A 25,483-nucleotide genomic window follows, 5' to 3' on the forward strand; every position below is an offset into this window, starting at 1 on the left:
GATTTGACACTTCCTGGGCTTATGCCACTAATCTTCCACTTGCTTTATTTTTCTTTCTAAATATATGGTTATTACTATGTTTGCAAGGTGAAAATGCCTTGTAGCCAAACGTAATGGCCCACTCCTGTAATCTCAGTACTTAGGAGGCTGAGACAGAAAAATTATAGGTTTGAGGCCAGCCTCAGCAAACCAGTGAGACCGTTTCAGAAGAAAACAAGGTGAAATCTAGGACTGGAGAGTGTAGATCCCAGGCCCAAAGAGTGTGGATTCCAGGCCCAGAGAGTGTGGGGCCCAGGCCTGAGGAGCATGGAGCCAGGGCCCGAAGAACACAGAGCACAGAGCACAGAGCACAGGCCCGGAGAAGGTGGAGCCCAGGCCCGAGGAGTGTGGAGCCCAGGTCCAGAGAGCATGGAGCCAAAGCCTGGAGAAAGTGGAGTCCAGGCTCGGAGAGCATGAAGCCCATGACCAGAGAATATGGAGCCCAGGCCGGGAGAGCACAGAGCACAGGTCCAGGAGTGTGGAACCCTGGCCCGTAGATGGTTGGAGCCTAGGCCCAGAGAACACAGAGCCTACCCCAGAGAGCATGGAGCCCAAGCCTGAAGAGCATGGAGCCAGGGCCAGGACAGCACAGAGCCCAGGCCTGGAGAAGATGGAGCCCATCCTGGAGAGAACGGAGCCCAGGCCTGGAGAGCGTGAAGCCCAGGCCTGGAGAAGGTGGAGCCCAGACCCAGAGAGCACAGAGCCCAGGCCTGGGGATAGAGCTCAGGGTAAGAAAACGCAGAACCCTGACTTACAGGGAACTCATTTACAGTGACACCTGCCGCACTGATACCTGATCACAAAGCGATCAGAGGTCAAGGAGGGTGCAAACACTCATAAAGTGGATCCAAAAGCTGACAAGAGGTAAAGGAGCAAATGAGAGATATTGGAACATATTCCAAATCTACTCCACTGAGCAGACACCATACAGGCCCTTTATGTGTAAATTAGCAGTACTGCTTTTTTTTCTTTCTGACGCTACTTTTTTTTTTTTGGTTGTTTTTTTGTCTTGATTTACTCTTACAATCGTTCATTTTTGCTGCTTGTTTTGTTATTTTATGCATAATTCTTTGCTCCCTCCCCCATTCCTTTTACAAGCTTCCTCCCTTTATCGCATCTACTCTCTTCTCTCAAAACTTTTTCTTTCCCTTCCTGTGTCTTCTTGTTTTATACTCAAGCTATTCCATATCTCCACACCTAAATATACTAACCGCAATAATCCTACTATACCACCATCTCTCATCTCAACCAGACACCACCTTATTATACTTAAATTCTTACCCAACCTAATCATATCCTCCACTTTACCTGCTGCAGTGCCCATCACCCCAGCCCTTCCCCTCCCCTGATCCCCACCGTTGACAAAGACACCACTTACCCATGCATGGACCTGCTGACACCTCTAAATATGGCCAAACCGCAAATCTGTAAATCTCTATGCATTTCTCTCCTGAAATTCAGTGTACAGTTCCCTGAACGTGGACATTGATATCCATAATGAAGTTTTATACTTTGCTGTTTTGAGATTTTTCTCTGCCACCTTGACTTAAAGCCTATCGTCTTTAAATTCAGCTTCAGGTAAAGTTTTAGGACGTGTACAAAATGCCTTTAAGTTCTTTGCTAGAATGTAAACAAAATTTAAAAAAAAAGTTTAACCTAAGAAACAAAAAACAAAACACAACCAAGAAAAGGGCTGGTAGAAGTAGTTTAGTGGTAGAATGCCCCTGGATTCAACTCTCAGTAACACACACACACACACACACACACACACACACACACAGCCTTGTGTACAGTCTCAAAAAAATCACAATTAATGACTGCTGCAATTACTAATGTTAACATTGTTATCATTATTAAGTTCCTCCTTTATGATAATTATTTTGAATACGTGATTTGATTTTTAAGATAATCAGACATCCTTCAATAGAATTTGATCAAAGCACCATCCGTGTGGCCTTGGAAACCTTATTTAAACTTTCTTGAGCTAGGGGTGGTGGTGCATGCTTGTAATCTTGGTACTTGAGAGACAGAGACAGGAAGATTACAGGTTCAAGACCAGCCTCAGCAACTTAGTAAGGCCCTATGCAACTTAGTGAGACCTTGTTTCAAAATAAAAACAACATAAATTATTGCTGGTGTGTAGCTCAAAGGTAAAATGCCCCTGGGATCAATCCCCGGTACCACACACACACACACACACACACACACACACACACACTACAAACCCTCTTAGATGCATGCATGTCCTCCACTCTACCAGTGAGTCCTACAATTTCAGGACATGGGAGAATTGGAGGGGGAAATAAAGGGAGATGATGTGTATGATTTTTTTTGTGGTACTGGGGATTGTACCCAGGGGCCTGCTACCTCCAGGCTATACCCCCAGACCTATTTTATACTTTATTTGGAAACAGGGTCTCACTAAGTTGCCGAGAGCCTCACTAAATAGCCGAGGCTGGCTTTGAACCCGCGCGATCCTCCTATCTCAGCCTCCCAAGCGCGGGGGGATTACAAGCGTGCCCACCACACCTGGCTGATGTGTATGATTTTTCTGCTGTGGTTCCCGTGGAATAAATTGCATGCTGTAAATGTAAGCATCTTCCTGAAATGTCACCATAAGTCTTGCCTGGCTACCATTTGTCACCATCCCTTTTAACCAGGAAAAGGATTCCAAACAGTTTAAAATAGCAGTGCTGTTACCTCTTTCAGCTTCATGCAGCCTTGTGAGTAGCAGCCATTCCTCCGACTCCTTCCTTCAGAGAACTCCTGCCTGTGGATTGTCCCAGGCGTGCAGAGGTGAAGCCTTCTCCACTCCCAATCTCCTTTTCACCACAGCAGCCGCACTAGACACACGCTTCCCAGCAGTCACCATGAGGAAAGGCTTCTCCAGGGTCTGTCCTAGGACGTCTGCTCAGGCTCTCACAGAGGATGGATCACAGGACACCAGGGGGCGGGAGATGGGCACTCTGAAAACGTCTAGCATCTCCAGGGTCGAATTCCCCGTGGTCCTCATTAAATTCATTAGTCTATTGTGTTTGCACTCTTCAAATAATTCTGCTCCTTCGGGGTATGGACAAGCGAGAAGGAAAAATGTTCAGTCTTTTGTGTACATAGGCAAAAGTGGGGAAAGAGGGATTTATTTCCTGCAAGGAAAAACAGAAACATTTTTCTTTGGTTTGATTTAAGTCACTTTTTATGACTGACTAATCTCACTTGGTATAATGTTCTCCAGTTCGATCCGTTTCTCCACAAATGACGGAATTTTGTTCTTCTTCATGATTTGGTAAAATTCCATTGTGTACATATCCCATAGTTTTGTAATCCATTCATCTGTTGATGGACATCTTGGCTGGTTCCATAGTTTGGCTATGGTGAATTGTGCAGCTATGAACATAGATACGCATGCATCGATTTGGTAGTTGGGTTTCCTTTCTTTTGGGTAGATACCCAGAAGTGGCATTTCTGGATCATATGGTAGGTTCATTTCCATTCATCTGAGGATCCTCTGTACTGTTTTCCAAAGTGGTTGCACTAATTTGCAGTCCCACCAACAAAGTATTAGAGTTCCCACTTTTCCACACCCTTGCCAGCATTTATTGTTTGTGTTTTGCATAATTTTCATTCTAGTTGGAGTTAGGTAAAATCTTGGGGTAGTTTTGATTTGCATCTCTATGATTGCTAATGATGTTGAGCCTGATTTATTTATTTATTTATATTTTTTATTTATTATTATTTTTGTAATCATACATCACTTACAAGCACATATCATCCAATAAGCCCTCATCCAATCCCCAACCCATTCCCTCCCCCTCCGTCGATCCCATGCTTAATTGGTAATTATCTTTGATATATTTGTTTACGCACCTCATGAGTTTTAAAGAGATTCCATCCTCCCCCATCCCCTCCCCTCTGATTGGTCACCTTAATTTCTTCTCAAAAGGGCCTTTTCTACTACTCGACTTCCTCCTGTTACCCCTTTCCTCCTAGTTCTTGCTAATTAGGGGAAGCATCTGGATTTTGTTTTCTGTGCTATTTCTATGTGAATGCCGCATTGCAAGTTCCGATCCCACTCTTGATGGCCCCAGTAGTGGCCTGGCCACCCAGGGGACTCTTATCCTGACCTCGCTGGCTCCGGCACTGGCTTTGCCTCATGGGAGGCCCCAATCCTGGCCTCACTGGCCCCCGCACAGAACTAACCCCTCAGCTGGCTCCACTCTTGGTCTCAGAGGCCCCAGCACTGGCCTAGCCTCACAACAGGCTCCAATCCCAGCCTCGCTGACCCTGGCACCGGCCTAACCGCTTGGCAGGCTCCCATCCTGGTCTCGCAAGTCCCAGCTCCATCCTTGCCTCACAGCAGTTCCCAAACCCAGCCTCGCTGGCCCTGGCACTGGCCTTACTCCTAGGCAGAGTCCGATCCCAGCCTTGGAGATCCCAGCACCGGTCTTGCCTCACAGCAGGCTCGAATCCCAACCTTGTTGGCCCCGGCACCGACCTAACCCCTTGGCTGGCGCCGATCCCTGCCTCGGAGGCCCCAGTAGTGGCCTTGCCTCATGGCAGGCTCTGAATCCAGCCTCATTGGCCCTGGCACTGACCTCACCCCTCGGCAGGTTCCAATCCCAGCCTTGGAGGCCCCAGCACCGGCCATACCTCAAGGCAGACTCCGATCCCGACCTCGCTGGCCCTGGCACCAGTCTAACCCCTCGGCAGGCTCCTATCCAGGCCTTGAAGGCACCGGCACCGGCCTTGCCTCACAGCAGGCTCTGATCCCAGCCTTGATTGCCCCAGCATTGGCCTAACCCCTCGGCAGACTCTGATCCCGGCCTTGGAGGCCTCAGCACTGGCCTTGCCCCGCAGCAGGCTTCAATCCCGGCCTTGCTGGCTCTGGCACTGGCCTAACGCATCAGCTGGCTCCCATCTCGACCTCGGAGGCCCCAGCACCAGCCTTGTCTCACAGCAGGCTCTGATCCCGGCCTCACTGGTCCCGGCACTGGCCTAAATCCTTGGTAGGCTCCGATCCTGGCCTCAGAGGCCCCAGCATTGGCCTTGCCTCACGGCAGGCTCCGATCCGAGCATCCTCTTCACCCAGCAGGTTGTCCCACGTTGCCGAGGTGGTAGTATTCCACCTCTGAGGTAATTTCTTCAAAAGTTCCAGGTGTATTACGTCAGATCTCTGCCTCCCCTGAGTACTTGCCAATGCGACTGCCTCCACCATTTCAAATCTTTCCCAAGCTCTTTCCCCATACCGCACAATGTCCAGTGTTCCTAAGCATGCGCGACGGTAGCATTCGACCTTTGGGGTAATTTCTTCAGAGTATCAGGGTGGGTTGGATCAGATGTCTGCCTCTCCCAAAGATAAGTCTCCACCGCCATCTCGGCCACTGCTGCCACCACCGCCTTCCCCCTAGGTCTCCGCTAGACTCTCTCCTTACAAGTGATGTCCAGGATTCTTAACGATGTAGAGAAGCAGCAGTCCTCCTTCGCGGGGAATTTTTCCAAAAGTTCCAGTTCAGATGGATATGTTTTGTCTGCATCTCCAATATTCTAGCTGCCGCTGCGGCCATCTTAACCCCTCTCGAATATTTATCTTTTTTTCTTTCCTTTTTTTTTTTTAAATAAGAGAAGAGAGTATGTGTGGTTTGGGGAGGATGTGGGATCAGGCACTCAGTAACGATGAAATTTTTTTTTCATTTCTGGTGTGTGGGGTGGGGTCGCCTAAGGGTGCCCCACCCACACCCGCCCACACCCGCCCATGCACCCAGCCATGCACCCTGGCAGCCCGGACCTCAGGGTCCTTTTGGGTGGGGCGGGGGTCGCCTAAGGGTGCTCGCCAGCACCTGCCACCCGCCCAGGATCGGGGCCTGGCGGCCCAGACCTCAGGGTCCTTCTGGGTGGGGAGGGGGTCACCTAAGGGTGCCCCACCAGCGCCTGCCACCCGCCCAGGGTCAGGGCCAGGAGGCCTGACAATGTTGAGCATTTTTAATACGTTCATTGGCCATTTGAATTTCTTCTTTTGTGAAGTGTCTATTTAGTCCAGTTGCCCATTTTTTAATTGGGCCATTTGTTTTCTTAGGAGTGAGTTTCTTGAATTCTCTGCATATTTTAGATATTAGTCGTCTATCAGAGAAATAGTTGGCAACATTTTTCTCCCATTCTGTGGGCTCTCTGTTGAGGTTTTGATAGTTTCCTTTGCTGTACAGAAGCTCTTTAGTTTAATGCAATCCCATGTATTGATCCTCCTTAAAAGGTACAAGGTCCTGGGCAGAGTGGTGCACACCTGTAATCCCAGTACTCGGGAGGCTGAAACAGGAGGATTGAAGCCTCAACAATTTAGTAAGACTATGTTTAAAATTTAAAATAAAACCCGGGCGTGCAGGCTCATGCTTGCAATCCCATCATCAGGAGGCTGAGACTGGAGGATCGTGGTTCGCGGACAGCCTCAGCTACTTAGTGAGGCCCTTTGCAACTCAGTGAGACCCTGTTTCAAAATATAGAATAAAAAATTGGACAGGGGTTGTAGCTCAGAGGTCAAACGACTCTGGGTTCCATTACCAGACCTGCAAAAAAAAATTTTTTTTTAAATAAAAAGGCCTTGGGTTATAGCTCAAAGACAGAGAATCCCTGTGATCCACTTCCAGTACCACAAAAAATAAGCAAATAAATAAAGTCATAGGTGTCCCTTAAGAAATGTTTAATTTTTTTAAAAAATTTTTTATTGGTTCATTGTAGTTATATATCTTAATGGAGTACAAGATGGTAGAGGCGTACATGCGCACATCACCTAATTAGCCAGGACCCAAAGTCCAGAAACTTTCCTCTTTGAAATACTTCCTTTAAAGAATCTTTGAAGGTAAAATTAATTGGTGTTTACAATGCTAAATCCATTATACATATTAGTTACTAGATGTCAAACCAGGGAAATTCTACCTCCAAGCGACACCCAGCCCTATTTTATTTTTTGTGTTGAAACAGTCTAAGTTGCTGAGGCTGACCTTGATCCTAAGACACTCTTTGTCTCAGCCTCCCTGGAAATATGGGTCTGTCTCATTTTCTTGTAGTTGGGTTTGCTAAGGGTTTATCATTGTTTATCATTTTTATTTGTCTTTTTTAAAATAGATTTTTGTTTTATTGATCTTCTAGATTGTTCCTGGTTTTTGTTTTGTTTTGTTTTGTTCCCTCTTTCATTCATTTCTACTCTCATTTTTATTAATTTCTGCCTTTTTCTGGCATTGGGGTTAGATGGTTCCTATTTTCTAAGGACACTGAGGTATAGCATTAGATAGTTTACTTGGAGTGTTTCTGTTTTTCTTATGTGGGTATTCAGTGCTATAAAACTTCCCCTTAACAAGCCTTTAGAGTGTTCCATAGATTTTGGTAAGTGTTGTCTCTATTTTCATTTGATTATAAAAGTTTGAAAATTGTTCCCTTTTATTTCTTCCTTCACCCAGTCTTTATTTAGTAGTTTATCATTTAATCTCCATTTGTTCTTGTGATTCCTCTGGATGTCCTTGTTGTTGAACTCTGCTTCAGTCCATTATGATCTGAAAGAATGCAAGAAATTTTATCAATTTTTTAAAAAATTTGCTGGTGCTTATTTTATGGCCTACAATTTCCGTGATCAGATAAGATGAATGTGTATTCAGCTGTTGTTTGATGAATTATTCTGTAAATGTCTGTTAGGCCTAATTGGTTTATAGTGTTTATTAGGTGTGAAGTGCCTTTACTAATCTTTGTCTGAACAACCAATCTAATTGTGTGAGACGTGTGTGGATTCTCTCAGGATTATTATACTGGCATCTCTCTGGGTCTTCAAGTCAAGAACAGTTTGTTTTGCATATGCAGACCTCCATTGAAGGTAGGCAAATACTAGGGGCATAAATATTTAATATGTTATATCTTCATATTGGATGGCTCCTTTTAACAATAAAAAGTGACCCACCTTGTCTCTTCTGACAATTTTGGCTTAAAGTTTGCTGTATCAGACATGATAGCAGCTGCCCCTTCCTTTCAATCTCTATTTGCATGGAATATCTGTTTTCCATCCTTTCACCTTTAGCTTACAAATTTCTCTGTCTACCCTATAAAGTTAGTTGATTGTAGGCAGCATATAGTTGGATTATGCATTTTAATCCAACTTGCTATATCTTTAAACATTTTTATTGGTGCATTGTAGTCATACACCTTCATGGGTACAAGATGGAAGAGGCATACATGCACACATCACCCAATTAGCCCTCACCTGATTCCCACCACGTCCCTCCCCCTCCCTCCTCCTCATGTTTGGTTAGTGATTGACTTTGATGTGCTTAGAAATGCACTTCATGTGCATTAGGGAATTTTCTCTCCCCCTCCCATTCCCCTCAGTTAGGTTGCCCTCTTTGCTCATCTGTACTTTCTCCTTCTTCGTCTAGAGTTCCTCCTATGACTCATTTTCTCCCTAGCTTCTGCATAATAGTGGGTGCATCTGATTTCTTATTTGGGGACGGACTAATCTCACTTAACACAATGTTTCTTGAGTTCTCTGTATATTCTAGATATTAGCCTCTATTGGGGGAGTAGGTGGCATAACTTTTCTCTCATTCTGTTGGTTCTCTGTTGAGGTTCTTGATATTTTCCGTTGCTGTACAGAAGCTCTTCAGTTTAATGCAATCCCATGTATTGATCTGCCTTTTAGTTTGTTGATAGACACCTAGGCGGTTTCCACAATTTGGCTATTGTGAACTTTGCTGGTATAAACATGGGTATACATTATGACTGTAGGATGATAACTTTGCAACACCACCTCTCTCTCAGCCTGTCCCATCCCTCAGGGCAGTGAACTGACAACAAGCATAAGCCCCTGGATTCTCAGGGGTTTGTGGCTGCTGTCTCAGGATGCAGTGGCCCACAGAGCCTTGCTGAACTGTGATGAAATCATGGAGGCCGGGAAGAAGAAGAAGGAGAGGCACAAACATGTTTTTCCAAAGTGTTTCCATCAGGATGGAGGGTGACAGGTGCAGTGCCCAGGGCACTGGGTCTCCAGAGCTCCTGGACAGGACTGAAGCAGAGTCATAAAAAGACAGGGTGATGGATCCTTACTGACCGCAGACACAAGGCTCAGGTCTCAGTGCCGAGACTCCCTTATGGACACTCCCTTCTCCTTCTCACTTGATCCCTGTCTGAAAAGCCTGTCTGCACGCTTTGGACAAGTCCAGGGCATCCAGAGACAGTGGGACTCCACCATGCCTGTGCAAGCATCCAGGATCCTGCTTCCCACTCTCACATCTCAGCTTGGATGCTGCACTATCTCTGTATCGGGCAGAGTGTGAGATGTTCTTCTTTCTGTTTCTTTACTTCTTGCTCCAGCAGCCTTTGTACACCACCTGGAATGATGATTTCAGGAACTGTTTACGATACCTGAAGCCAAGTGTCCAGAGAGAAGCAGACCTAATGCTGGGTGGATTTTTTCCCCTTTATTATGTGAAGCAGGAAATATCTGTGATCCGGCTATCTTATTTACAGGAACCGTATCGTAGTGAGGTACCTCACAGGTAAGTCCCACACTGTATACACATGTTACATGTGGTCACAGCTTCCTGTGGGTTTGTGGGTTTTTAGTCACACCTCTTCCCTTTTGGTACTGAGGATCGAATCCAGGGGCATTCTACCTCTGAGCCACACCCCAGTCCTTTTTCTTTCAATGTGTTCTAATTATTGTGTTACGGGAGATTGAACTCAGGAGCAGAGGCTTTCTAAAAAAACTTTTTAAAAAACAAGTTCTCACTAGGTTGCTGAGGTCCTTTGCAACTCAATGAGACCCTGTTTCAAAATAAAGAATAAAAAATAGGGCTGGAGATATAGTTCTGAGGTATAATGCCTCAGGGTTCCATCCCCAGTACCAAAAACAAAAATCAAACAAAGAACTCTTTAAGATGTATGACTACAATGAAAAAATTAAAAAATATAAAAAAGTAAAAGGAGAAAGGATCAAGGGGAATTCACTACAGAGAAAGAAAGTCAAGGAACACAGATAGATGGCTTGAAATCTATGAAAATACATTAGAAATTCTGAATAAGATGCTGATTTTTGAAGGAAAACTGTGATAACTGAGCCGTTCTCACAAATGCCCGCAGAGCAGAGCACTAACAACTCCGTACAAAGAGAACTGCGTAAAATCCCCCAGGAAACATGGGCAAAGGGGAGGTCACTCCAAAGCTTTGAACAGGGGCAGGGCAGAAGTTACCCAAGGATTCCTGAACAAAGGGAGAAGCAGTAATGCTTGTGTCTTGGCTTTTACTCTGAGTAGAAAAGATGGGTTTGTATGCACTGGCCTCTTGGCTCAGGCCTGCAATCCCAATACTTGACAGGCTGAGACAGAGAGATTCCAGGTTCCAGGACAGCCTCAGCAACTTAGGCAGACCCTCAGGAACCGACTGAGACTCAGTTTCAAAAAGAATTAGTGAATTGGGTAAAGCTCAGTGGCAGAGCACTACTGGGTCCCATCCTCATTGACGTAAAACTAAACAAAAGGGTTTATGAAGTTCATGCGAGCCACCCTTACGAGCGTCCACAGAGAACACTTTGCTTCCTACGCGCCCATCAATCCACCTTGAATTAATAGGAGCTTAAGTAGCAAATTGGTCTGGTTGACAACTTTATCGTCCAGTTAGACACCATCTTACCCTACTCACAGCACCCTGCAAACCTCTCAGGGCTTTGAACCAAGTTAGCTTCACAAGAGTCAAACAGCCATTCCAAGATCTCCCAGAACCCTAGGAACCCTACTTATTCGAGCTCTGCAGGTCAGGGAAGGGCCACCTCTGAGGAGCATCCTGGGTCTCGCCTGTCTGGTGCTGATGCTGCTCAGGACTCACTTCTGAGCCTCCTAATGTCACCTGTCCCTGCTGCTGCTCCTCTGTCCAGGTGGTTTTGGAAGCACTACCAACACGTGCTGGCCTTTTACTTTGCCATCGAGGAGATCAACAGGGACCCTCAGCTGCTCCCCAACCTGACCTTGGGGTTCCAGCTCTACAATGCCTTCCCCAGTGATCACAGGACCCTGGAGACTGCTCTGATGTGGCTGTCCGGAAATGACGAGGTTCTCCCTAACTACAAGTGCAAGACCGCACAAAGTCCTGTTGCCGCCATCACAGGAACCTCACCAGCATTTTCAGCTCAGGTTGGAGCCCTGCTGGAGCTCTACAAGACCCCTCAGGTAAGCGGGCGGTGCATTCTGGAGAGAAACGTGCAGGTCTCTCCCAGTGCTGGTCTCTCCCATCTGATCACAGGCAATGTGGAAGCTGATGTTTATCAGTCACGAGGGCTTAAGTGATCGGGTTCCTGTGAACTCCCACACTCTGGAGATGATCAACAGTGTACGGGGAAGAGGAAAGAGAAGGAGCTCTGGATGTTATAGCCCACTCATAATCCCAGGATTTGGGAGGATGGGGCAGGAGAGCCAGAGGTTCAAGACAAGCCTCAGCCGTAGAGAGAGCCCCTCAGCAACTGAGTGAGACTCTGATTCCAGTGTAAAATATTGCTGGGGCTGTCATTCAGAGGCAGAAGGTCCCTAGGTTCATTACCCAATTTCCCTCCAAATAGTCTCAACCAACATATTAATTCACAATCATTGGTAACACTGACTCCTGTCAGCTGACATCTGTGGGCTTCCAGGGAATGTCCACAGTATATAAGACTGCCCATTCCATGGACAGTGCATCAGACGTGAGCATCTCAGGGGCCTCCAGAGGACAATTACTGTCAGATGTAGAGAGAGAAACACCTAGAAAACCAAGCTGCATGTGGGACAACAATGAGAGCCATTGTAGCTCCTGTGATCCCGAGAGCTGAGGCTCAGAGACACTTCTCCTGGGGTTGACCACAGTCTCTGCCCAAACCTGCTTTGCTCATATCCATCCACGCAGATATTAGAGAGCCCTCAAAGTCACATTTTCTCTTAAAACCTATGGTTTGGATGTTCACAAAAAGACCACTCATGCAGCTGGAGAGCGGGATATGGCTGAATGAGGGGGTTCCTGGGGTGTGGCTTGGGCACTGTATCTGTCCCCGGCCCGCTTCCATCTCACTTGCTGCTTTTCCCTGCCGTGAGCTGTGAGCTCTGTCCCGCTGTCATGCCTTGCCACCAAAATTTCTGCTTTGGAGGCAACTGACCATGGATAGAACCTCTGAAACCTCAGAACTCTAAATCTGTGAGCACAATAAACCTTTCCTCCTCTAAGTTGCGCTTGTCAAGTACTGTGGTCACAGTGATGAAGAAGCTGACTGAGACAGACCTCCTCATGTCACAGGTCCTTTGCAGGGAGCCCCAGTAACACAAGCGGCAATCAGGATGGGTACGACTGCCAAACAGGGGCAGCAGTTTAGGGGCATCGTGTTTAGGAAGAATCAAGTCTTAAAGAATCAGGGAGGGTAAGCAAATGCATTCTTTAAGATGATATAAATTTTCTTGTTAATAAATGAAGTCAGGAGGACCTGGAGGTCAGTGTAGCAAGGAGTCATTTCATCATCAGTGTTTACAGGCAGCATTGATGGCTGGGGCTGGGGCTGGCCCTGTCCCACAAGCCACAGGAGTAAGACTGAAACCAACACCACTGTCTTAATGATGTCCTGCCCAAAGTTCATTGCCCTTATTTCTTACTGCAAAATGTAAATGCACTTGAGGATAATGGCTTGAGATATCACCACGGGTTCTTGTTATTAGCTAGTTTAGAAAAAACAGCCAGAACTACACTGCTGCTACCTTAAGCAAAGTTTTATTACAAAGGTAGAAAGAAGGGACAGAATAATCAAAGCACCACGTCAGAGTGATGCAGTGGAGTGCTTTCAAATAAGACACTGAAGTCTCTGAATATATAATATTTTTATAAGAATTCATTATCTCTTTCCTCCTATCCTGCTTAGCCACAGACTTCTCACCAAAAGCTGGTGCTGACCTGCCAGTTATCTCTGCAGCGAAGCATTATCTGCTAGTCCTCTTTGGTCATCCTTACAGAGACAGACCTGATATCACTGCTTAAACTGTGTTACGTGGTGAGCAAGGTCGGGGCTACATAGTACATGCCTGCTTTGTCCTTTTTTAAGTGGAAACCATGTGCTGTCCCCCTGTCCTTGGTGACCTCTCCGCTCTTCCTTATCTCTGTCTTCTAGAAGTTACTTACGATCTTAAAAACTTGTTTAATAATAAAGAGAAGAAAGACACAGGAATATAGTCTTTCAAAGCATGGAGGTTTGGGGAGCTATAACTGCTTTGTATTATTAGTAATTAATATTGGGCTGATTTAGCTTGCTTTCTATCTGTTACCTTTAGTCTAAACTGTTGTGAGAGTCTAGATAATTCTTTTTCTAAGTGTAGGTGTTTATATTTAACATTCAGTGTTCAGCTTGGCCAACAGCCAACTTTTAGATGACCAAGATCGACCTTGGCTGCAGCTCTTGGCTGACAGCTTAGAGATAGAGAAAATAATTTGATTGTTCTGCCTAAGTATAAAAGCTTGTATAATGAGCAGTGAACACAGCCATTTTTAACAATGAATACAGGCTCAATGCCCTTCACCTTCTTGTCTTAATTTTTTTTCATTTTTATATGCCCCCTTTCCTTCTTTCTTCCATTATTTCTCTTTTTTTCCATTCTTCCTTCCTTTCTTGACCTTGGGTATTGAATCCGGGGACATTCTCTCTCTGAGCTGCACTCCCAGCCTAATTTGTTTGTTTAATTTTTTTCTGGGGTTAGAACTCAGGGGAATTCTACCTCCACACTATGCCTCTATACTTATATTTATTTTGAGATGGGGTGTCACTAATTTGTTGAGTGTCTCACTATGTTGCAGAGGCTGGTCTTGGACCTCCTCTCAGCCTCCCAAGTACTTTGGTTACAGGCATACATCACCATACTAGACATTCTATTTTAAACAGGTTCTCACTAAGTTCCTGAGGCTGGCATGGAACCTGGAATCTTTTGTCTCAGCCTACCAAGTACTGTAATTACCGATGTGTGCCAGCTTGCCTGACTTACGTTTGCTTTCTAAAGGTGATGAGTCAGAAACATGGTGTTCAGGGCAGAATGAGAGAACTGGGTAACTCTACAGGTTTTTCTTTTTAGTAAAGAGTAGTTTATCTAATCTCTCTCTCTCTCTTTCTCTCTTTCTCTCTCTCTCCTTTCTCTCTCTCTCTTTCTCTCTCTCTCTTTCTCTCTCTCTCTCTTTCTCTCTCTCTCTTTCTCTCTCTCTCTCTCTTTCTCTCTCTTTCTCTCTTTCTCTCTCTCTCCTTTCTCTCTCTCTCCTACTGAAAATTGAACTTAGGAGCATTTTACTCTGAGCCACAGAATGAGCCCCTTTAACTTTTTTTTAAATTTTTAATACAGGGTCTCGGTAAATTTGTGAGAAAGGCTTTCAACCTGTGATCCTCCCATCTTAGCCTACCAAGTTCTGAGATCACAGGTATGAGTCACTGTGCCTGGACTAACAGCTTCCTCTTATACAGAATATTCTTATTTCTTTCTCAGGAGACACAACCATGAATCTCTCTAAATACAGAATCATATTTTCTTTGCTAACTCAGGTCACATATGGACCTTTTGATCCCATGCTAAGTGACAAAGACCAGTTCCCCTCACTCTACCAGATGGCCCCAAAGGACAGCTCTCTGGCCCGTGCAATGGTCTCATTACTGCTGCATTTCAGCTGGACGTGGGTGGCCATCTTCATATCTGATGATTTTAAAGGAGAACAGTTTCTTCATAGTCTGAAAACTGAAATGGTGAGGAAGGATATCTGTGTGGCTTTAACAGAAAGGCTCCCTGCCACAAAGATACTATATGGGTCGAGTGACATCAATTTCATGTCCAGGATGGGAGTTTCATCTGCAAACGTGCACATTCTCCATGGCGAAGTGGGGAGCCTCATCACCGTGGACCTCGCAGCAGAATTCTTTCTAACCACAGGCAAGGTGTGGATCATGGCAGCCAAGTGGGACATCGTTGTGTACGAGATGAAGCACATGCTGCATTCCTTCCATGGAAGCTTCGTGTTATCCCACCACAAGGGGGAAATCCCTGGCTTCAGACACTTTCTCAAGACGGTCGACCCTTCCCAGTACCCAGAAGATTTTTTCTTCAGTAAACTGTGGCTTCACCATTTTACTTGTTCACCTGCTGGGTCCTCATGTGGAAAGATTGGAGAATGCCTACCGAATACCTCCTTAGAGTCTGTGCCAGGAGATATTGACATCATGACCTTATCTGACTCCAGCTATTTCATCTATAATGCTGTGTACGCCGTGGCCCATGGTCTCCATAAAATGCTTTTGGAGAAAATAGCAAAGGGATCTACAGACGATGTAGACAAGATGAGGCTTCCTCCGTGGCAGGTAGGTCTCATCTAAAATCAGGCAATGTGTGAGCATTTGCTGGCGCCTGTGGGTATCATAGTGAGCTGGATCACGGCCAGATTTTCAAGTCTAGATCAGCAGGATCAGGCCAGAAGGAACATGGGCATTTTACACTGGCTGTAGGCGTATCTAAAACTGTTATCAGTGTGAGGAAATTTTTGCTATGGGGAGCTTCCATTGCAAACTATTTAATTAAAAATTGAACTAGGATGAAATGCTTTTAAATATCTGGACATAATTCCTGAATGACATAGAGCAATAAAAATTGTGCCAATCTTTGCTTTTCCTTTGAGTGCGTCCAGGAAACATGGAAGTGGTTCTCATGTCTGATTCTGGGTATTTTGTGCATCCTACTGTGTGTGGAGGAGCCCAAATCCTCCTTGAGAGACATTTGGTGAAAACTGAACTGGGCTCTATTTATTTCAATTGACTCTGGGAAATTAAGTGCTTTTTGACTTTCTTCCGCCTTCCTACTTTTCCTCCTCCTCGTCCTCCTTCTTCTTCTCCTTCTTTAGAACCAGGGAATATACCCAAGGGTATTCCACATCCCCAAACATTTTTATTTTTGAAACATATTTTCAGAAGTTGCTGAGATTCGCACCAAGAGAGTGAGGCAGGCCTTGGATGTGCTGCACTCTTGTTTCAGTCTTCTAAATACTGAGATGACAGGGCTGTACCATGTGTCCATCTTAGACTTCCTTATTCTTCTGAAACCTACAAGAAGTAAAACATGGGAATGTGGCCTCTTGCTCCACTTTTAAATAGAAGACCACTGATATCATATCATGTCGCCCTGGGGTTTGAGATAGATTTTCCTGGGTGTTAACCTTGGCTTATCTGAATACAAAATCCATATACAAAATATATTTATAAGCTCATGCACAATAATCAAAGTCATTAATCAAATTTATTCAGTGTTTAAAATAAGTTTAATATGCTAAGCGTGGTTGCACACGCTTGTAATCCCCGTTCTTGGGAGGCGGAGTCAGGAGGATCACGCTGGTTCGGAGCCAGCCTTGCTGGCTTAAGAGACCCTTTTCCAAATAAAAAAAATATATAAAATAGGTCTGGGAGTGTAGCCCGGAGGTAGAAGGGCTTCCAGGGACCCCAGTACCACCCCCAAGAAAATAAGTTTAATATGTAGACAAAGCATATATGTAAAAAGTAATGTCAGAACTTTAATTCACCATCTATCTCTATTTTTCTTAATAAAACTACTTGATGAGCCATTTTGTTTTTATTTGAAGGTGACATTTAGAAAGGTAGGTAAATTTGATAACATAGACTCCAAATACGAAATGAAAATTTATTTAAGAAGACAAAAATGTTGTTTAAACAATCAGAGGTTGGTTATTTTCCACAACAGAGGCTGGGCCATGAGCCCCAGAGATTCAGAGATTAGCACACTCCATTCGAAACCTCAATAGAATTGAAATTTTTAATTTTGGGGGGAGATATCCATAGCTCCCAGTGATGTCACCAGACAATAACCTGGTTAATAAGAAGGTCCAAAAGCATAGAAAGGAGCCCATGTTATGTCCTCTTTAAACCTTTCTTGAGATATCACTGCTATACACGATCGATTGGACACACTTATCTTTAAGTTTTGATGAGTTGTGACATACACACACTAGGCCATCTTCCCCAAGATGAAGGCACTAAATAGTTCCACCCCTTTTGTTGCATTTTTATGTAAAGATTGGTCTCTGAGATGCCTTGGGCAGATTTGTCTGGTTGGGTTTCTGGCAGAGCTCGTGCAAATCTGGCACAATCTGGGCAAATCCTAGAATCCTAGAATCCCTGAACTCCGCTGCTCTACCATTGTGTCCATGGAGGAACTCGTTTCTTCTCTAAGCCCATGAGAAGGCTTCTACCCAAACAGACCTGAGACTTTTTACCATTGAGGAAACCCGAGCGTTGGGAGGTGGGGAATAAGGATTGTTAAGTACTTTGGACTTTCCACCTTTAATTTGTACTCATGCCTCGTTTCCGATCCGACGTCTCTCCTCCAGCTCCATCCATTACTGAAGGAAACTAAGTTTATCAACAGTGCTGGGCAACACATATCCTTAGACAAGAAAGGAAACCACATGGCCCAGTATGGTATACAAAATGCTGTGAATTTCCCCGCTGGCCTTGGGTTGCTGGTTAAAGTAGGGGAGTTTGTGTCCAGGAGTCCACTCCTTCAAGAGTTGGTCATCAATGAAGAGATCATAGAGTGGCCTATGGGCTTCACAGAGGTATGATTTCAATTCAGTATTGGATACACACAGATCTAAATAGAGTCCTGGCTGGGGATAGTGGTGCGCACCTGCAATCCCAATACTAGGGAGACCGAGACAGAAGGACCGTACATTCGAGGATAGCCTCGGCAAGTAGTGAGACTCATCAAACTAGCTAGATAGTGTCCCGAAAATAAAGCAGGGCAGAGGGTACAGCTCAGAGGTAGAATGATACTGGGTTCAATTCCCTGTACCTACATACATACATACATACATACATACATACATACATACATACATATGAATAAATGATCCTGAAGAGCAGGGGCATAACTCATAGGTAGAAGATGTACCTAGCAGGATCAAGGCCCTAAGTTCCATAACTAACTACTAAAAAAGTAATTTTAAAAAGATTCTTCAGAGGAGAACAAGTGTGATCCCTTTAGCTCATCAGTAAATTCACACATCACATCCTTATTTTGTACTATGTGATTCTGACACAACATATTCTCAGCTAAAATCTATAGAAGGAGCAAGTTTGCAGAAGTTTTATATTTATGTTCTAGTACATTTATTCATGTCACAGTAATAGAATTGAACATAAGTAATGAATAACAATAGAGATAAAATAAAGATACATAAATATGAATATTTCTATACATATAATCCTAAGAACCTTTATCAAAATACATGATCAGACCCTTAGTATATTTTGATATATGCTAAAATACTAGCATATATCAAATGGAATAATATACCATCTAACTTTTGGGAAGTATTATTCCATTTTATTAGTATTTTAATGCCATTCACTCTTCCAACTTTGATCTATTAGGCATCCTTTTTCTTTCTTCTTTGTTTTTATTATGAGAGTAGGGATTGAACCTATGGGCATTCTAACACTGAGCTACACCCCCAGCCCTTTATAAATAATTTGAAACAAGGTCTCATTAAGTTTCTGAAACTGGCCTCAAACCTGCAGTCCTCCTGCATCAGCCTCCCAACTACTGGAATTATAGATGTTCACAACTCCACCCAGCTCTATCCAGCATCTTAAGCACTACAGTGATATCGTGTCCTCTTTCCACAACTGGATACTTCCCGGCTACTTTTATACTTTTCCTAGTGCATTACAGTTGTGCACCCTGGTCAGATTCAGTGTGATACAAACACACATGAACACAGCACTCCTTGTACTTCCTTCTGCGTCACACCGCTCTCTCTCCTCCTCCCTCTGCATAAACGTTACTGAAACTGGTAACAATCTCTTCACATATGGCCATAGTATTATTTGAACGGTTTCCTTTCTCTATCCTTTTTCTCTATGCATCTCCATCCTCCAATCACCTCACACTATTCTACTGCAGCTGACGTATGTAATAATCATTGTTTTGCAATTACATTCTCAGTCCCTGGAAATCAATGCCTTTCCTGGCCTCTGAAACCCGCAAGTTTATTAGGCAAAAACTGTGGCATGTCACTCACTCTCAGAGTTTCCTGCTTGTCTGAGAAAGGGGAGTCCAGCAATCCCCTTCAAAGATACACCCCCAAATATCCCTCAGGCACACGAGCTCACAAAATAGAACATCACGCAGAAAGGACTTGGGTGATGAGGTTGATAAAGGCAAGCCTGGAGGCATGGCTGGAGATGTCTAAACTAAAAGCGGTTTAGTCCCATGGTGATATTTGTTAGTTGGTTGAGAAGGGCAGTAGTAGCTTACAAGAGCAACCAAAAGTCAGATTCTAGATAGAGTTGGCATGCTGGTGGTTGGTGGTAGTGAGAAATGACCTTCCATTCAAGGTCAAAGTTCTTTCTTATGAGGAGAGAGATTCTGACATCCTGCTAAAGTGGATAGTAATAATACACAGCAGTCTGACTGCCGCCTCTTTTCCCTCAGACTCCTCAGTCTGTGTGCAGCCAGAGCTGTGGCCCAGGATTCAGGAGAATCCCTCAGGAAGGAAGACCTGTCTGCTGCTTTATCTGTGTTCTGTGCCCAGAGAGACACATTTCCAATAAAACAGGTAAAAATATAGACCCACCCTACAATTCCCCTCCCCTGTATGTCACAGTAAAAAGAAGCCAAGGGCGTAGGTAGTGAGTCGGAGTAGAGACTGCTAGCCATGCCCTCATCCCGTCCTGCTCATAGGTCCAGGCTGTAGTTTCTGCCTTGCCTCACATGATCCAGCTGTGGCCTGGCCTGTCCAGCTGTGAGGTCAGCGATGGCACCATTCCAGTCTGAAGCTGTTAACTTCCATCACTGCCTGAGACAGCCTCCTGAAGCCTCACGGTGGGCCAGGATAAAGGCTACCCACAAAATTCAAGATGGTGTCATCCTCAAGGCAACCTGTGCATACCTTGAAGGCGTGAAACCAGTAGAAAGGCTAGAGCTTTTCACACTTAGGGGATATACACAAAACAAGTGTGCACAAACTGTCATGGGGGCATTTTAGTGCATCGGGAACATGTCCAAACATCATGCAAAGCCTGAATACACATTTTTATACAGGACCCAGGACTTTGCAATATTAATAGAAGGCAAAATAACATGGGAATATATGAAGATATGAGCTGGACATGGTGACCCAGGCCTGTATTCCCAGTGCTTGGGAGGCAAGGACAGGAGGATCATAGGTTCAACACAAGCCTTTAGCAAGGGGGACCCTGTTTCAAAACAGCAAATAAAAAGGGCTGCTATTATGACTCAAAGTAGAATGCTCCTGAGCTTAATGCCCAGAATAGAAAAAACAAATAAAAATAAGGACATGATATTTCAAGAAAAGGCACAACATAGTATTTGTATATGTAGTTTTCACACAAGATTATATATATGTACATATATACGTAATCTTTGATATATCTTTGACATATGTATATCAAAACAAAATGTGCTACTGTCAAACAGATTGTTGTAAGACTAATGGAAACTTTTTCATTTTTTGAAATGATAAAGAACAGCTATGATAATGGAATTCCTGCATAAGAACTATGTAATTCCAATTGCGTGTGTGTGTGTGTGTGTGTGTGCGTGCGTGCGCGTGCGTGCGTGCGTGTGTGTGTGTGTGTGTGTGTGTGCTTGGTACTGAGGATCAAACTTAGGAGAATTCTACCTCCTATCTGTGCTCAAGCCCTATTTTACTTTTTATTCTGAGAGAAGATCTTGCTAAATTACTAAACGTCTCCCCACATGGCTGAGGCTGGACTAGAACCTTCTGATCCTTCCGACTCAGCCTCACAAGTACTGAGATGACAGGTGTGCTTCATCACACCCGGATCCCGTGTCCTACGCAGTAGTACCAGCTTCGTAAGCACAGGGATTACAAGTGTAATTTTATACCTGGGTGACAAACACAATTCAGTCAAAACACAGACATTCCCTTTAATAAAGCTGTGCCTCTCGGCTGCTTTCACAGGGTAAGAGCAGATGTTAGCTGTTGAAAAGGCACTTTACATGATGCACTTTACAATATCCAGACCCTGACTCAAAATTCAAAAAAAGTCTGGGGGTGTAGTTGGGTGGTAGAGGTCTATAAGGCTCAAAATCCATTACCAAAAAGAGTTAATTGTATAACAGAAATTAAATTTCATTTAAGTTTAAATCGTTTCACTTCAAACCTTTCAACATTCAGATGGAAACATCAGGAAGAATAGTCACAGGAATGTACGTCACTTTCCTCTTGTTCTTCATTAAGATGTATGACTACAATGCGCCAATAAAAATTTTAAAAAATGAAATGAAAAGAGAAAAGACTTCTCCCAAAAGATATCAGGTTATATACTAAAACGAGTAGACATCAGGGTATGTTAAAACACAGGAGCTTCTGTAAGGTGATGGTAGTTTATTTCTGGGTTTTCTATGCGAAAGAAAAAATTTCACCTTGATCACATAGCATGGCGGTAACTGGGACTCTGATGAGAAAGAAGCAGGGGTGGTGGAGAGGGGACGTGGGGACACCAGTCAGCCAAAGACGGAGCCACAAAGACCACCATGTGCTGAAGGTGCCCTGGGAAAGGCGGTCTTCCAGGAGCTGGACGCATTCTCCAGTTCAGGGATGACACCGCCCGCCCAGGTCCTTCTCCTGTGACGTCTCAGACAGTCTGTCCTGACCTTGACATTACAGACAGGACTGTGGACTTCAAAGTGGCAAAATGGACAAATCAGTAACAATGAAATGTTGATTATTTACCCTCCAGATGCAGAGCAGTGTACCCAGTGCCCCCCGCACGAGTACCCAAACCCTGAGAGGAGCCGCTGCCTCCCCAAGGTGGTGGCCTTCCTGGCTTATGAGGAGCCCCTGGGGACGGCTCTGGCCTGTGCTGCTCTGGGCTTCTCTGCGCTCACAGCTGGGGTTCTTGGGGTCTTTGTGAAGCACAGAGACTCTGCCATCGTCAAGGCCAACAACCGCACTCTCAGCTACGTCCTGCTCGTCTCCCTCGCCTTCTGCTTCCTCTGCTCCTTGCTCTTCATTGGCCGTCCCAACATGGCCACCTGTGTCCTCCAGCAGATCACCTTTGGAGTCGGGTTCACTGTGGCTGTTTCCACTGTCTTGGCCAAAACTGTCACCGTGGTTCTGGCCTTCAAGGCCACTGGTCCTGGGAGGAGGATGAGGCAGCTCCTGGTGTCAGGGGCTCCTAATTTCATCATCCCCATCTGCTCCCTGATCCAAGTGATGCTCTGTGCCATCTGGCTGGGAACCTCTCCTCCCTTCATTGACACTGATGCACACTCTGAACACGGCCACATCTTCATCGTGTGCAACAAGGGCTCAGTCACCGCCTTCTACTGTGTCCTGGGATACCTGGGCTCCCTGGCCCTGGGGAGCTTCACTATGGCTTTCCTGGCCAGGAACCTGCCCGACACCTTCAACGAGGCCAAGTTCCTGACCTTCAGCACGCTGCTGTTCTGCAGTGTCTGGGTCACCTTCCTCCCTGTCTACCACAGCAGCAAGGGGAAGGCCATGGTGGCCGTGGAGGTCTTCTCCATCTTGGCCTCCAGTGCGGGGCTCCTGGGCTGCATCTTTGCCCCCAAGTGCTACATCATTCTCATAAGACCTGAGAAGAACTCTCTGAAAGGTTTGAATGACAGAAGAAGTTGTAAGAGAAATAGTCATGAAGGTTTATCTCATGAATATCCCCCCATTTTTAAAGTTTGGAACAAAAAGTCATCCTAATTTTCAGTTTGGATATTAAGTTTTTGTCCCTGCTTTTCATGAACATATGAAAGAAAGGGATATTAAGTTTTTCTCTTCCTGATTCTCCTACATCATCTTTTTTGGTTTTAGGAACTGTACCTAGTTTTAGGAACTGTACCTCTGAGCTACACCGCCACTCTGTTTTATTTTTATTTTGAAACAAGGTCTCATTTGGTTGCTGAGAGACTTGCAAAGTTGCTGAGGCTGGCCTCAAACCAGATATTCTTCTGTCTTGGATTCCCATGTTTTGGGGTGAATGGTGCACACCTCCACATCTGGCAGAGTTTGTATCTGATAAAGAAGTAATATGCTGATTTGCATGAATAATCTGTTCCATTTTTAAAATAATCATTTGCAAGTGTCTTACCATCTTAACGTCCCCCTGGGGGTATGCACTTTACTATGTTGATAAGGTGAATGTAGCTTTGGTTTACTTTGATAACTATGCTATGCATATATTTCTATCTATCACTAAATGGAAATGGACTTGTCATTCATAAAAATCTAAAATATTCTTTTCATCACTATGCAGACCCTGTTTTATATCTTTAGCTCACATTTCTGCTAGCTACATGATCTCAGAAGGCTGTACTGACTTTTACAGACTTCTGTTTCCTGTTGTGTTATCTCGTTTCCAAAACCTTGAATAGTCCACTGCTCAGCTCTCAATTTTTTGGTATGTCTGTTAGCTCCATTAACACTGAGACCTAGCTTGGTCATCTTATGTTCCAAAGAGTTGTTCTTTTCTTAAACCCGAGTTGTCTAAATTTTCATGCAGGGGTTTCTGAATATATCAACAGACCCTCAATTACAATAGGAAGAAATGATTGTCCAATTTAACATAATTCCAGCCATGTCAAATAGAAACATGGCAAAGGGCATCATGAAATGTACATCACCCAGTAAACATATGAAAGAAAGGTAAAACCACTGGACAGAACTCACTGTTTCCTCACATTTTTACTTAATCCAGAAGTACAGTTCTTATTGATCTAAATATATCACAATTCAAATAACATAATTAGCATCCTTGACTTCATTCTGAATTCAGTACACAGCAGGAGATCCACTGCTTGGGCACCTCTCTCTCTGTAAGATAAGTTGATTCCTAGGAGTGATGTGTGTGTACAGTGCATGAGGCTCACAGTCTCTTCCTTGCTTCTCCATATCCAAGCTGTCCAAATATGCATCAAAGCATCTCATGAATTCCATCGAGTTTTCTTTACAGAACTGAATTTGAGCAGATAAAACAGAATCAAATACAGCTCAGATGGGCATGGTGGTGCATGCCTGGAGTCCCAGCACTTGGGAGGCTGAGACAGGAGGATCAAAGATTCAAAGCTAGCCTCAGCAACTTAGCAAGAACCTATATGAAAACAAAAATAATAATAAAAATGAGCAAGTGAACTAAATAGACACTTCAGAAAAGAAGAACTTCAAATGGCCAATAAATGTATGAAAAGTGCTAATCATTAACAGTCATAGAGATTCAAATAAAAAAAACTACCTTGAGAGTTTACCTAACAGCAATCAGAATGACAATTATTAAAAACACAACCAACAACAAATGCTGGTGAGGGTGTGGAGATGTGGGGACTCTGGTACATGTAGGTCAAACATATAAACACACACACACACACACACACACACACACACACACACACACACACAGAGGCAGCTCTGGACCAAACTTAAGATACCAAGTATTTTAGCCGGGCGTAGTGGCGCACGCTTGTAATCCCCGCGCTTGGGAGGCAGAGACAGGAGGATCGCGCAGGTTCGAAGCCAGCTACGCGCGCTGGCTTAGGAGATCCTGTTTCCAAATAAAAATGTAAAAATAGGTCTGGGAGTGTAGCCCGAAGGTAGAAGGGCTTCCAGGAACCCCAGTACCACCAAAAATAAAAATAAATAAATAAATAAATAAATAAATAAACAAACAAACAGACTCTATAGTGCACAAAAACCTAGGGTATATTTTATGAACAACCAGAAAAGTAGAGCTCAAAGTTTCCAAACACAAAGTAAAGACAAAGAGATGGAAATGTTAGCTGTCCTGATTCAATCAGAGCCCATCATGTGTGTGCATGTCTAGAGACAGCACACGGTCCCTCATGAATGTACACAATTAATTTTGTTATCAAATGTAGATGGAAATGGTAACTACTCTTGTTTGATCATTGGATACCATATACATGGGTCTAATAATCACACTGTACCCTATACATTCATAGGGTCAAAGTAATAACAACTATTAACAAAATAAACTAAAAAGAAAAACAAAGCACATACAACTTCATAAGGAAATGTGAGCTACCTCAGGAGAGAGATGCTTTGCAAGAAAAGAGGTGTATCGTCAGGGTTCTCTAGAGTCATAGAACTCGCAGGGTCTTAGGTCAGCTTACAGTCCAGCGCTGTGTAGTTCCACTTTCCAGCTGCGCATGGAGAGCCAGAGGATCCAGCAGCTGGTCAAGAGTCCAATCAGAGAGACCACTAATTCAGTCCCAGTCCAAAATGGAAAAGCCAGGAAATTCTCTGGAGAAGTAACAATGAAGACAAAAGCAGAAGCGCTTTCTTTAGGAAGAACTACACTTGCCTCTACATGGCTTCTCCATCTTCTACTGAGGTCCTGCACCCCTCAGAACTGGGAGCC

General features: G+C 44.3%; 1 protein-coding gene across 1 annotated transcript in view; it reads right to left on the reverse strand.

The window, feature by feature from the left end:
• The window catches only part of LOC308276667 (uncharacterized protein), a gene marked incomplete at both ends in the record, with an annotated part of 29,856 nt that overhangs the window by 2,859 nt on the left and 1,514 nt on the right, over positions 1–25,483 (reverse strand). The window contains 7 exons of the mRNA XM_080715491.1: positions 10,912–11,125; positions 11,914–12,017; positions 14,654–14,741; positions 19,481–19,631; positions 21,874–22,234; positions 23,963–24,063; positions 25,236–25,295. Coding sequence (XP_080571617.1) covers positions 10,912–11,125; positions 11,914–12,017; positions 14,654–14,741; positions 19,481–19,631; positions 21,874–22,234; positions 23,963–24,063; positions 25,236–25,295 — 1,079 coding nt within the window. The remainder of the gene's footprint in view (positions 1–10,911; positions 11,126–11,913; positions 12,018–14,653; positions 14,742–19,480; positions 19,632–21,873; positions 22,235–23,962; positions 24,064–25,235; positions 25,296–25,483) is intronic.

Source organism: Muscardinus avellanarius, assembly GCF_963383645.1.
Source record: "Muscardinus avellanarius genome assembly, chromosome: 18".
Taxonomy (NCBI): Eukaryota; Metazoa; Chordata; class Mammalia; order Rodentia; family Gliridae; genus Muscardinus; species Muscardinus avellanarius.